General features: G+C 39.4%; 1 protein-coding gene across 1 annotated transcript in view; it reads right to left on the bottom strand.

Moving 5' to 3' along the window:
• Positions 1-15,116, bottom strand: part of rem2 (RAS (RAD and GEM)-like GTP binding 2) — a 68,222-nt gene that overhangs the window by 1,895 nt on the left and 51,211 nt on the right. Inside the window, exon 4 of the mRNA XM_022677950.2 lies at positions 8,248-8,425. Coding sequence (XP_022533671.2) covers positions 8,248-8,425 — 178 coding nt within the window. The remainder of the gene's footprint in view (positions 1-8,247; positions 8,426-15,116) is intronic.

The raw sequence follows: 15,116 nt of genomic DNA, 5'->3' as shown, positions 1-15,116 counted from the left end.
AATTTAGTGACTCTATTTTAAGGTTTATGATCTGGATTTATTATTCAAGTCAAGGCTGACGTCTAGTTTTTGGTCTGGATCATGATTGGTGACACTTGTACTCTTTCACACCTATTTTTTTTAGCACTTAGATGAAGTGGGATTAACATAATATAACATATTATGTTAACATAAGATAACAATACCAAATATACAAGAATATATCATTTATTTAAATGCTCTTTTATTTTTCAAAAGGTCTTTTTTTTTCCGCAGGAGGAGAGCCTATACATTTTCTTTGCCCTGAGGCTTGTCAGACCCTAGTTATCCAACTGCTGCCCTGCGATGTTTTCATTACTCCAGCACACCTGATCCAGCTGATCAGCTGATTATCCGAATCAGGTGTGTTAAAGCAGGGAAAACAATACAATTTGCAGGACAAGGGAAATTTAGAGCCAGGACAGGGACCAGGGGCACTGGACTATTAGACTATTTTTCACCTCAATTATCAGGAATGCTTTGTATTCCTCCGACATGTACTCTTCACTGATTAGATGGGAACAATAAACTTTGCTGATTAGATTTGAAAGCCTGAGGGTGAGCAGAGAGAGAGATAGAGTGATGGATAGAGTGAGGGAGTGAGGGAGCGATTCGGTCGCATATTGAGTTTGACAATCCTCTTTTCCAGCTTAGCCTCGGACAGTCAGCTAAATTGAATGGGCCTAAATGGAGCAGAGGAGAGGTGAGAAAGATGATGATGATGATGATGAAGATGACGATGGAGCTGTGAATGGAGGAGGGAGGCAAGGGGGAGGTTTGGACGTGAATCAGCGCCTGATTCAGCGGGACAGCGAGTGAGTACCCCCAACACCTCAGCTGTGCGATGACACAGCCGGCGAGAAAAACACAAGAGAGGATGAAGTGGTGAAGAAAGAGAGAGAGAGAGAGAGAGAGAGAGAGAGAGAAATATTGGCTGCATTTATCAACAATGCACACAGATAGGGCAGAGTTATAAAATAGCACATCGCGCCGCCACCGTAAAGATGAAGAGAAGCTCCATCCCTGACTAGTGGAGATTTATTGCGGTGTTGGGTGATCGTCTCTCTGAGACTGGAGCTCATATACTTCACCGCCGGTCATTTACCGAAATAGAGAAGCAATGTGGCACACTGAATAAAGATGAGAGCAAAGCGTTAAAAAGGAAATGTAGTCACAAATATCCTTTATACAATTTTCCAATAACTCTAAATGGGTCTCATCAGCAGGGACATATTTGAGCCTGTTACCATTTCACCCCTTGCCCCTCTTCTAAGATCACACCTAGGTGTACGGAGTGTGTATGGAGGTAATTTTATATCAAACGTTTTAGAGAAAATAATAAAAATAAAAAAAAAACCTGCAAACATTTTTTTTTTTTTTAAGAATCGAAAAGAAAAAAAGTGTGTGATTGCAGTACTAAAGCACTGCTGTGTGTGTGTGTGTGTGTGGGGTGTCCAAACTTTTGAGTAGTAGCTGCTTTATCCAGCAGCTTCTCCATACACACAGTACTGAAGTGCCTGTGTGTGCGCGGTGTGTCTGCACGCTACTTTTGAGCAGTAGCTGGTTTATCCAGCAGCTCCTCCACACACACACACACACAGTATTGGAGTGCTGGCTGGCATGTGTGTGGGGTGTACAAACTTATGAGCAGTAGCTGGTTTATCCAGCAGCTCCTCCATACACACATAGTACTGGAGAGTGGGGCAGAGTAGGTGTTCCCTGCACACATTCATCTGGTGTTTGAGACAGTATTTTGGGTCCCCCATTTATACCTATGGGGACAATTAGTCTGGAAATTGTACAAAAAACATATCAGATTTATATTCTTTATTTTTATATTTTATATCGCTCTTGTTTCACTCTCAGTCTGTCTATCTGTCTGTCTGTGTCTTTTTTGAGAGTTTCTAGAATCAGCAACTGGTCCTGAAAGCTCCAAAATGTTTTTAGCTGAACAAACCCAATGTTTTTTAAATTTCTGTTAGGGATCAATCATGAGCTGGTACAGCTAAAAGTAGTAGATTATTTGTGTCTACATAAACTGTTGGTTTGAGACCTCTCATTAGATCTAATTAGAACTGAACTTTCCTGGAACACTGTGTAACTGTTAAGCATGGTGGCGGAAGCTTCATGCTCTATGGCTGTTTAGCTGCTGGTGAAACTGGTACACTGCACCAAATGTAGTAAAAGGACAACCTCAGAATTTTTCACCATCAGCTTGGTGACAAACTGGGTCACCGAGGAACTTGGCAGAGATATTGGCAAATCGGTCTCTTTATAGTTAGTATTGGAAACAGATTGGACCTTTTCTTATCTCTCCAGCCCTAAGAGTTTGGGCAGAGTCCAGGCAGAGCAGGCAGTGGTCCATTTAATGAGGGCAGAAGTCACTGGCTGCATTACATTACATTACATTACATTTGGCAGACGCTTTTGTCCAAAGCGACTTACAATATTGAAGTGCAAATAATAGAAGAGGTTAAGTACAAAAATAATAGAAGTTAAAAATAAAGCATCTATAGATAGGGCCTTAAGGAGGTCAGAGAAATAATGGGATAGAGGAGTAGAGAAGAGGAAGAAGGAAATGAGGTTAGAAGTAGTTAGTGTGTTAGAGGTGTTAGGAGAGTAAGTGCTCTTTGAAGAGCTCTGTCTTCAGGAGTTTATTATTAAAGATAGTGAGAGATTCTCCTGATCTGGTAGTAGAAGGTAGTTAGTTAGAGGTGTTAGGAGAGTAAGTGCTCTTTGAAGAGCTCTGTCTTCAGGAGTTTATTATTAAAGATAGTGAGAGATTCTCCTGATCTGGTAGTAGAAGGTAGTTAGTTAGAGGTGTTAAGAGAGTAAGTGCTCTTTGAAGAGCTCTGTCTTCAGGAGTTTCTTAAAGATAGCGAGAGATTCTCCTGATCTGGTAGTGGAAGGTAGTTTGTTCCACCATTGGGGAACTCTGTATGAGAACAGTCTGGATTGCTTTGTGTGGCTGCGTCCCAAACCGCATACTATTACACTAAATAGTGTGATTTGTGGGAACCTGACTGTCTCAATTATGGTCCTATTATTAGGTGATTAGGTGATCATTATGACAAATAGATAATAACTAACAGGATGTATGTAGATGATACCCTGTGATAGATTGGTGCCATGTTCAAGAGGTATTCCTGTGTAGTGTCTAGTGATTCCAGGCAAACTATGGACCCCCAGGGAACAAGTACACAGGAATCAACACTGTTAGTGTTAAATCAACACTTATTAGTGTTAAACTTTACACTCTCAGTGTTAATTCATGTTGGTTACTCCTCTAACTATAAATGTACAGTCTGCACAGATAAAACCCAAATCTAAAAACTGAGTGATGTTTATTGTTTGAGTAATTAATGTATCAGGAAACACCTGGGCAAAAAAAGAAGAATGTGCTGAATCTTCTGATCTGTGCATCAGATCCAGATGTAAATATCTGGGAATAAAAGTGGAAATATGGATTTTTTTGTCTCATATTAATCGTTTAATGTCAAATTCAAATGTTTCCAGTGTCTACAGCAGAAAAAATGGGATTGACCTCACTGTTTTAATACTTTTAAAGGGCATGTCACATGTCTTAACATTTGACAAATATTCTGTATTCTGTAAAGTAATTCCATATCTTCAAATATACAGTATTGTGCAAATGTTTTAGGCACCTGTGGGAATTTCAGTAAAGAAAAAGCTTCTCATCTGTGAAGTAAATGTTTATTAGCTCAGTAAAACACCAGCATTACAATAAATACAAAGGTAACACTTTATAATAACTTTGATCAGTATATTTTTAACTAATGATCAGTAGATGTGATCAAAGCAGTAGTTCATCAGAATTTGAATATTAACAAATGCTCACACATGACACTTATCAGAATTTAAACATTAATAAATTGCTAGGAAAAAAAACAATTTTAAACCAGGCAAATGTTTATCAATTGCAGTTCACTTTGCCAATGTGTTCATTAGTATTAACAAATGTAATAGCAAGTTTTGTTTCTAAAAATGTGAAAAATAACAGTTTTAATCATTAGTTAATGGTATATTATTGAAAGTTATTATAAAGTGTTACCAATACAAACAGCAATTTTACGAAAAGCTGAGCTTTTACAGCCCTGTTTTCCTTAAACATCTCCTAATCTCTCCTCCTCATATGAGTTTAATAGAGTTATTTGTAGTTCTCATCATATTAATCAACACCTGGTTTGGTACATTGCTAAATATGGTAAATCAGGTGAGCTGCTGACGGAACTGAACATAATATACACATGCAGGCTGAGGAGGGTCCAGGAGAAATCTGGAATCTCTACACTTTGTTCTTCAGCTTCAGGCTCACAGATAACATACTTATAGTTAAAAATGAGAATTCCTTGTTACGTTTTACTGTATTAATATTTATTTGCATCTGTTCAAGTCATATGTGGTGCTTTTTTTCAGGTAAAAACACTCATACTGCTGAGATATAATGGATTAATGTAATTTGCTGTCTAAAAACTTTTGCACACTACTGTACATGTAATTGTTTAAATCTACACAGTGCCATATATCAGATTTCTGCATGGATGGAATTGGCTCGATACTCATCAATTCTGATGTGTCATCTCTGGCTTAAAGCATTGCTTTAAATGGTGTGCTGGACACCTCAAGGACAGTGCCTCGGAAGAGTCTGGAAAGACAATAAATCTCCTCGGTGCGCTTGTGTGTCCCACCCCAATCTAGCGCAATATCCATATCAAACAGCCTGATCTCATTCATACACAGCACAGTCTCAGCACAGCCTCAATGGGAGGAGGATGAGAGGAGGACACAGTACAGTGAGAGGGAATGTGCTGAGGGCAGCAGGAGTTAGTATAGCCCCCCTCAGCCTTTTCTCTCTCTCTCTGGGGCCTATTTTAGTTATCTATAGGTGAGCCCTTAACAGTCTCTGTCTCTCTTTTATTACTGACTCTCTCTCTCTTTCTCTTTTTCTCTCTCTCTTTCTCTGACTCTCGCTTTTATTACAAGCCACGTTGCTCAAATTCGATTTTTTAACCAGATTGGATTTGGCTATCCTGACGGTTCACATTCACAAGTGTGAAGACAGACAGCTTTTAAATGAACATTAACAATGCACAGAATGAACGAGCGTGAACGAGCAGGTCCGTTTCCTTGGCTAAAAAGTGTTGAACATGCCCAAATAGCTGCGCCATTAAACTAGCAATCCACCAAAATCAGAGCGCACCTGGCTCTTTAAGGGAATGACAAGTTGTAGGTAACACGCCCATGATTAATTAAGAAAATTAGTACATGTCTTTTGTTCATTTAGAGCCTCGCAAGGTGTACTTTTCCCGTTGTTACGATAGCAACAGCTGACACTTCACACTGACACGCTCTAAATCAAGCTGCAAGGTGCACGGTTGATGGCTTGCCAATAGGGCTGTACGATATTGGAAAAATTTTACATTGCAAATGTTATTTTTTCGACGATATATATCGCAATATTAAACAATGCAGTTCGGACCGATCAAGAGCTGAGTCAGCGCCGAGCTCTCAAAACCCAAAGACAACAGCAAAACAACAGTAATCGGCCCTTTAATCAGGCATTTAAATGGCTTTTTAAAAGGTAAATATTAAAAGCCATTTTTTTCTGGGGTAAAGGTCGCAGGTTCAAACCATCAAGCTGCCGGCGCTCAGAGGGAGCACAATTGGCCCTGCTCTCTCTGGGTGGGTAGATGGCGCTCTCTCCCCACATCACTCCTAGGGTGATGTCCGCAACACAGGGCATCTGTGAGCTGATGTATCGGAACCGAGCTGCTCGAAAAGAAGTGGTGGCTGACTTCACATGTATCGGAGGAAGCATGAGTTAGTCTTCACCCTCCTGGTGTGTTGGGGCATCACTAGTGATAGGGGGAGTCCTAATGAGTGGGTTTGGTAATTGGCCATGTAAATTGGAGAGAAAATGGGAAAAATTTGAAATAAAATTATAAAAAAAAAAGAAAATGAAACATTGAAAGAAAAGATAATTGATATGAAGCACAAAACTAATGTCAATCAATCCTTTTTCCAGAGATAATAGGAGGGTTAAACGATACATCGTGCAGCCCTAATTGCCAATAGATCACTAAAACAGGACCCTGACCCTCTCTCTCTCTCTCTCTCTCTCCTCTCTCTGCTTATGCCACACCCATTTCTTCTGCAATCTCTAGCAAAGCGAAGTCTAGACTCTCCAGTTTTTTTGTTATTTTTAAACACACGCTGCAGCGTACCTTTGACACCACACATCCCCACCCCCCACGACTTTGTGGAGACTGGAGACGTACTGTTATCAGCGGTGCTACACAAAAAGCTCCCGCTCTGACTAAAAACACACCAGGGCTTATTTCTGCTTCTGTCTTCCCTTATCATAGTCCTGCAAACACACGGAGCACGAGTGTTAGCCACACATTACAGAGGAGAGAATAGACCAGAGAGAGGAAGAGAGAGAGAGGTGATGCTGAGAGACAGAGAGAGAGAGAGAGACAGAAAGATGTGTACACTTTTGTATGTGTGTGTGTGTCTATGTAAGAGTGTGTGTCTATGTGAGTGTGTATGTGAGAGTGTGTGTGTGCTAAAGCTGGCAGTCACACAAGGCAAACGCACTCACACACATTAAGATAGTAACACCAGCGCTCTGTGGGGGAAAGATAATCCAAAGCAAACAGACAAATACCCCAAAGACAACACAGGAAACCGAGAGCAGTCGGAGGGGATACGAGCCCCCGGGGGGGAGCCACAGGGAGAAGAACCGACCTGGAGGTTCTCCAAGCGCTTCAGTAGTTCTCCAGACTGAACAGCTTGCTGGGTCTTATTAATGACGAGAGCACCTGAGTCGCGTACGACTGCAATCAGAGCCTTTAATTACTCTGCGTTTGTCTTCCCACTGTGTTTACGCTGCGCTCCGACAGCGCTCGTGAATCAGGAAGCTCGTGAGTTATCGAGCTCACCACAAAGAAGATGCATTCCAGGAGCAAGCGAACGCTGATGGTGAACTCTGGGAGGTTTTATGTTGCTTAAATCCAGTATTTAGTATTGAGTATTGACCAGGAGGAGGGTGTGTAAAAGCATTTCCCTCACTCCCTTAATGAATAAATCTGCCAACAGATTTAGCAGTAGCATCCTCACGCTCAAATATCCATAGGACTTTTCCTATATTTAATCAATAATACACCTCAAGTGTATTATTGGGATTATACCACAGTTCCATTATCTCTGTTTATTGAAAGACTTTGAGACCCCCCAGCAGCAAGACCTGCAGAATTACAAAAGCCCACCTTACATTCAGCTTAAAATACCTTATATTAACTGTAAAATATATACACATAAGCTTTTATTTTAATAATAAAAACTCTATTATTATTTTAACAACAACAACAACAACAACTGATATTGGTGGCTGCCGATGGTGTATAATGAATTCACATTTGGTTTGTAGTTGGTTTGTAAGTGCTGCATCGTTGCTAGGTTACCTGTATGTGGCGGAGTAATACATGGAGAGCTTCAGTTACAGTGTATTATAAAACTCATTAAACACCTCTCAGCCAATCACATTGCAGGTTCGGAACTTACTGTGGTATCATTTGTATCACACAAATCTATGTAAACATAAAAAACGTCTTCATGATTTTTTTTTTCTGGAAATTCTAAAGCTATAAGACTCTTGAGCCCAATCCCATTTCACCCCTTTGCCCTACCCCCCTCTGTCAGAGTCTGGAGGAAGAGTGGAGAGACACACAGTCCAAACTGCTTGAGGTCTAGTGTGAAGTTTCCACCAATCAGTGTTGGTTTGGAGAGACATGTCTGTCATCTGCTGGTGTTGATCCACTGTGTTTTATCAAGTCCAAAGTCAGTGCAGTGTTTTCCTGGAAACTTCTATGGAGATGTGGATTTCATTTTCCAGCAGGACTTGGGAAACTGTCCACACTGCCAAAAATCTCCACTGTGTAATACATCTATATAATAGAAATAAAGTAACTTTTCAACGATATTCTCATTTTTTGAGATGCACTAGTTCCCCAAAGCAAACAATCGAGATAGATCTGTGATGTCTGGACATGCAAATCAATATTCTATAACTGTGCCATTTGACATTTGAAGTGATGTAACGATTGTAATCTTCACCACTTTTAGCCATATGTGGCTTGATTAAACCCCAGAGCAGATGTTGTGTTATAGGTAATGTAGTGTGACGGCACTTCAGGTCACAGTCCTCACCTTCCGTGCTGATCTCTCGAGAGCGCACCAGGTCGCTCTTGTTGCCCACGAGGATGATGGGAGTGTTTGGGATGCTCTCCCTCAGCAGCAGGCGCATCTGAGCCACGCGGTGGAAGCTACGTCTGTCTGTCAGCGAGAAGACCAGGATGCACACCTCGCACTGCAGAGTGGACAGGTCCTGTCAATCAAACACACCGGCCAATTATAGCGAGGAACAGAGGGGAATATGTTAAACAAGGTTGATATTGACTAGTTGGACTTACAGGGGTTGGACAATAAAACTGAAACACCTGGATTTAGACCACAATAATGTATTGTGGTGACGGACAGTTCTGGTGGAAACAGGAGAGTTGAGGTGCACATTGAATTCTGCCGTGATTTGATCAGCCGTGTTTTTATGTTTTTTGGATACAATCCGGATTAGCACCCGAACATCCCTTTCAGACAGCTTCCTCCTACAGCATCCACAGTTAATCCTGTTGGATGTGGTTGGTCCTTCTTGGTGGTATGCTGACATTACCCTGGATACCGTGGCTCTTGATACATCACAAAGACTTGCTGTCTTGGTCACAGATGCTCCAGCAAGATGTGCACCAACAATTTGTCCTCTTTTGAACTCTGGTATGTCACCCATAATGTTGTGTGCATTGCAATATTTTGAGCAAAACTGTGCTGCTCTTACCCTGCTAATAGAACCAACCTTCACACTCTGCTCTTACTGGTGCAATGTACAATTAATGAAGATTGGCCACCAGGCTGCTCCAATTTAGCCATGAAACCTCCCACACTAAAATGACAGATGTTTCAGTTTCATTGTCCAACCCCTGTATATGTTTAATGCTTTATTGATAAGTCATAAAATAAACAAACAACACAATGAAAACATATATTATACTACAGTCAGTTCTGTCGCTGCAAAGTGATTGGCTGGGACATGCTTCAGCCAGCATCTACACAACAAAAACACAAGCTATAACCAAGTTACAACTAAGTTATAATTATACAAAAAAAAAAAATAATTGAAGTCAGTGCTTCTGTAATATTTAATTAATTCCTGTAGGAATTCAAAATAAAACCAAATAAAAGGTAAAGGCTGCAGATTTCACACTGTTATCCCCTGATACAGTCACTCCCGCTATTAAAAAAACTAACCAAAAAACAATACAAATTAGGCATGTTTAAAGTGGTAGTCTGTATTATTTTGTTTTTAAACTGAAAGCAGAAGCATTTCTGAGTGGAGAAGAATATGGATAAAATATTGTGTTTAATGGTAGCAACGTGCTGAAAAGACTGTCCCTGCTAAGCCTAATATACATTTATTCTAAAAACTGGGTTGTCTGGTCGCTATCCATGGGAGTATTCCGGTCCACGTAACTTTACGTACTTACGTCACACGTACAGCCTCTAAAAGAGGATCCGGCTCAGTTTTACTGAACGCGAGCGGCTGGTGGAGCAATGAAGACTTTAGAAGGGGAAACTCAGATCTCAGTAACTCATTCACTCATAGTAAAAACAAAGAAAAGAAGTAGTGAAGTTTCTGACTGAGCGCTCCTTCTCTCTCTCTCTCTCTCTCTCTCTCTCTCTCTCTGTCTCTCTCTAACGGTACATAACCTGGAATCGGATTCATCCACTCTGAAAGGAGACCGCATCACACCCACCCAGTTTAAAATGATTCTTCTGCATGCTCAGTGCAACTCTCACCAGAAAGGGCCCTAAATCCCCCAAATGCCAAATCGTACGGACATCAGCTTTAACTTACCATCAAAATACTAGGTGTGGGACGATATAGTATATCGATATCGCATCGTATTGCATCATATCAATATGTAGGTTCTCTAAACTCCCTTTCAATGTAACTTAATAAAGGTATTGCTTTTTACTCCACATGGTGCCGCTAATCAAATGAATAGGGTAAACCTGTGGTAAAGAATATTGGTTGTTAATTCCTGATATTTGCATCGTATCGTATCGTATCGTGAGATGCCCTGTGAGTCCCATTTTTCTTGTGCAAATAAAACATCAACTTCCAATTTAAATGTCTTTAAACTACTTTTTGTGACATTTGTTATGTTTTTTTTTAGTGCAAAGAAAAATTAACATTTACAAACACCACAAAAACAGTTAGTGAGTTAAAACTGTTTTTGTAGTGCTGTCAATCAAACACAGGCCAATTATAGCGAGGAACAGAGGGGAATATGTTAAACAAGATTGATGTTGACTAGTTGAACTTATATGCTTAATGCTTTAATGAAAATAAGTTAAAAAAAAAAAAAAAAAAAACACACGCAAAAAACATACATTATACTACAGTTAGTTCTGACGCTGCAATGTGATTGGCTGGGAGATGCTTTCGTCAGCATCTACACACAAAAACACAAGCTATAACCAAGTTACAACCAAGTTATAATTATTCAAATAAAAGACTAATTGATGTCAGTGCTTCTTTAAAATTTCATTAGTAACTGTAGAAATTCCAAATAAAAATCCTACAACCAAAAAAAAGTTAAAGGCTTTTTTTGTAAATTAACATTTACAAACACTACAAAAACAGAGTTAAAAGCTAAAAAAAAAAAAAAAAAAAAAAAAAACAGATTTTCCGCAATAAAGATAAGTCTGTTTTTAGACCTAGACATCAATGGTTAGTTCTAATTAAAGTGATGAGCACCTCCTGTCATTTCTCTGAGCCCTCATTGGGGATGCTCTCCACACACTTTGAGAAACAGCAGATTAAAATAACACGTAATGTAGAGGTCTGCACTCCACTTCCACGGGAGACCCGCGGGACCCGACAGCGGGACAGAATTGAATTGTTATTTGCGGGAGCTGGAGATCAATCAATCCAGACAATGCGGGAGCAGGACCACATATACATGCAGAAAAACCCTGCTAATTAATAAATAGTCTAGAAAATTGATTTCCATGCATAACGAACAGAAGGAAAACAACTAATCAATCAGTGAGATTATTATGCATATATAATGCATATATTCCTTCATTTAATATAATTAAATTTTTAAATATATTTTTTTATTATTGAATCAATCCCTTTATCCGGTGGACAGGCCTTAATCTGGTTGCAATCAATGCTTAAATCTTGAGCAATGCATTAAGCACTCAGAACAACTCAAATAAATGTCATTTTAAAATATCCATTAAAACTTCACGAGTATAACAGACACATGACTTGCACTTAAAGAAAGTTGCAAAGACAGGAAGCAGTTTTTTACCCATTTTCTCCCCAATTTACACAGCCAATTATTACCTAACCAGCTCATTAGGACTTCCCCTATCACTAGTAATGCCCCAACACCAGGAGGGTGAAGACTAGCACATGCCTCCTCCGACACATGTGAAGCCAGACTCCGCCTCTTTTCGCATCATTGCTGAGTAGCATTACAGCACACTCGGAGGAAAGCGCAGCGACTCGGTTCCGATACATCAGCTCACAGATGCCTTGTGCTAATCGACATCACCCTAGAAGTGATGAAGGGAAAGTGTGCCATCTACTGTACCCACCCAGAGAGAGCAAGGATAGTTGTGCTCTCTCAGGGCTCTGGTAGCTGATGGCAAGCTGCATGAACTGGATTCAAACCAGCGATTCCCCAATCATAGTGGCAGCGCTTAGCGAGCATGCGCTATGTTTCTGTTTTTAATAAATACAGAAGTAAATTTTAAGCACTAACTTTAATAAATTCAATTCATATTAGGACTTAGAGAGCGGGCGGTAACGGGACTAAAACAAACAGTTTTGGCAGGAGCGGGTTTGAAAAAGCAATATTTTGGTTGTTGCAACCCTGGTGTTTGAGAAAATTAAAAATGTTCCTTGATGGTTATGACTTGTGTGGTGTCTCATGATGTTTTAGGAGCATGGTGACCAACAGAATGAAAATATTTAATCTCACATAATGATAAACACAGTTTTTGTGTCCTTTTCTATCATAAATCTAACAATAAACATTAAAAACTAAACACGAGCACTTGAGGTTTGTGCTAGAACATGAGAAGTTGCCATTGGTGTACTGTATTATTACCAATATCTCATGATAAAACACTTAATCTTAAGTATGCATAAGTAATTTGAAATTCATACAACACACACTTGTGCTTTCTGGACTGCCAGCCAGCAGCATGGTGGCTGTTATAGCTTACTTTGGTTTATTAGCATTTAGCTTTGAGAGCATTAGTGTCATTAGAGCCTAAGTTTCTGTGCCCACGTGTAAACAGAGCACCTGATATCTACTGTGTGTTAAGCTGCTTAGATCTATCAATGTTCCATCCAATGCTTTCTACCTGGCTACCCACACATTCATGTATGTGTGTTTTTGTGGTGTTTCTAGCTCATTTCTAGTCAACAATAGGGTCTGGTTCACAGTTGACATTTCAACTCATCTCAAGGGTGTTACATGGCATTGAGGTCAAGCCATAAAGTTATTTTTCACACATTTCTTTATGAACCTCACCCAGAAAATAAAAGCTCTTCAGTAGAGTCCTGTGACTGAGGAGTGTCAGTATCAGTATGCTATCTGTATACCTCTATGGAGAACTAATCAGATACCCCTCTCGAGAGTACATGGAACAGGAATGTTAGTGTAACATCTGTGTCATTGGCAATTGACCAATCTTACTAAGAAAGGATCTGTGATTGGTGTTGACTGGTCTATCTTTAAAGTGTTACCTCAAAATCAGAGGCACACATCTCAAAAAAATAAAAGTTTTAGTTTAGCCATTAAGATGTCTTTACAATGGAAGAAATGAAACCAAACCTTTAAAAACGGACTAGGATCCTTGTCCATCACTGCAAGCCAATTAGCAGACCCCTACCTTTTTAATATCTTCCACTGAATGAAGCTGCCCTACTTAGCTAACCATGCTAAGAAAACCAAACCAGACTCTGATCTGATCTATAAATGTTCCGTTCAGAACCTTCTAGCACTCTAGATGTTTTTATTTACTTCCCAAGAAAACTTACAGTTGACCAATGCAGCTCTAGCATAGAGATAATTATACATATACAGTACCAAATTTTTACCCTAAAATATTCTTGAATTCTTCCAGTGAGGTTATAAGGAGCAGTAAAGCCACTCTTATACAGGAGTTTCAGTTTAGTTTTCCAGCACAAAGGCTGCAGCAGTATTAGCATTAGCATTAGCATTGCTAACTGCACTAAACGCTAGCTCTTTCACCGCTCAGAAGCTAGTATATTGGACTGTAGCCTTCTCGTTTACTGTATTAAAACAAACTACGTGGGACAAACCGCTAGCTGATACCGCCCTGTCTTAACAGTGGGTTCCTCAGTTTAGTGCTGTTGGGAGGCATTTATATTCTGCAAGCAGTTAGCCGCTAATGCTAATGCTGCTGCACCCAGCCTTAGTGGACATCTGGAGATCTAAGCTTACTGTAAATAAATGGAAGCGCTTTACTCGCCCAAATATATAAATCAGGAGAGAAATCTGTGTAGATTTACATTCAGCGCTTGTTTGACTTTGAAAGAAAATATAAATATTTTTTAAGAATTACAGGTTTGTTTACGTAGCTTAGCTTTTAGTTACCACCGTCCCACCACTAGCTACAAGATCTGCTAAATTAGAAAGGAAACATGGCAACACCCCTGTTCCTTACTAGTGTTGCTTAAAATGCGGCTTATAATCCGATGCGGCTTTTAACAGATTAACAGATGTTAGAACCATTTTTATAAATGTTTTATTAAGTAACTGCTTTTAACTGTATGAGGTGGAAAAATGCATTGCTCACATGCAGAATTTTATTTGTGTTTAATTATCATCTAAATAAAAGACTAGTAGGAGTGAAGATGACCTGAAATCTACTATCAGGGACTGTGTGATGATCCCAGGAGACTGAGCTCAGGTGTGTTCGGAGAGCGTTCCAGCGTATAGCGCACTCACACACACACACAGATGCGTCACACCCAGCGGTCCCCCTTTCACGAGTGTCATGTCAAGTCTCATCACACTGCTTAGCTTTATAGGTGCAAGTGCATCAGCTAAGGTAAAGTAGGGCAGAGCCGTCCTCGCACTGAACCGAGGCCTGATTACATTCATTCTGCTCAGGGTTTATATACAGAAGGCTTACAGAATAGCACCAGAGGCATAAAAACAATAGGGCTGCACAATATATTGGTTTAGCCTTGTTATCGCAATGTTTGCATATCTATTATTCACATTGCAGGATATGCAATGTAATATAAATCAAACTAAACCATAAAAAAAATCACAATTATCTCTTATTCCATGTCTACCAGACATACTAGATTGTATTAGCATAATATCATCAATATTATTAATTTTAGACACATCTTTGTAGCGGGCTCAGTGGTTTAATACCTGGTGCAAATTGAGATGTTGAAATATTTTTATTTGGGCGCCAGTTATTAAATTAATTTAATTAGATTAATTAGTAAATTAATTAATCAAATTAATTAATAACACAAGACATCTCAGGGTGTGGTTTCTACAGGTGACAGAAATTTTCATAACCAAGTTATCCAGAAAGACACACTGAAATTACAGGTTTTGTAAAATAAAAGTATTTTATTAAATCACACAGATATGAGTAAATAATTCATTAAAAAGTCATAAATGTAGCCATTAGATATCCAATCATAGTGTAGAATGATAAATGAAAAATAAAACAACAAACACGTTATAATACTGATATGAAAGGAATAAAGATTAATAGAACTATTAAGTGAATATTTCTAAATAAGGGTCTAAGGCATTTTAAGTCTACGAAACCAGTTCTTATTTCCAACCAAGCAACTCAAAATGAGTCATCTATACTAAAGAAGCTCTATTAAAGACCCGACCCAGACCATGACCAACAGACACCATCTGCCGAAAGATTAAACCCAG

Source organism: Astyanax mexicanus, chromosome 8 (genome assembly GCF_023375975.1).
Source record: "Astyanax mexicanus isolate ESR-SI-001 chromosome 8, AstMex3_surface, whole genome shotgun sequence".
Taxonomy (NCBI): Eukaryota; Metazoa; Chordata; class Actinopteri; order Characiformes; family Acestrorhamphidae; genus Astyanax; species Astyanax mexicanus.
The sequence above is the reverse complement of the archived record's forward strand: the minus strand, read 5'-3'. Positions and strand labels throughout refer to the sequence as shown.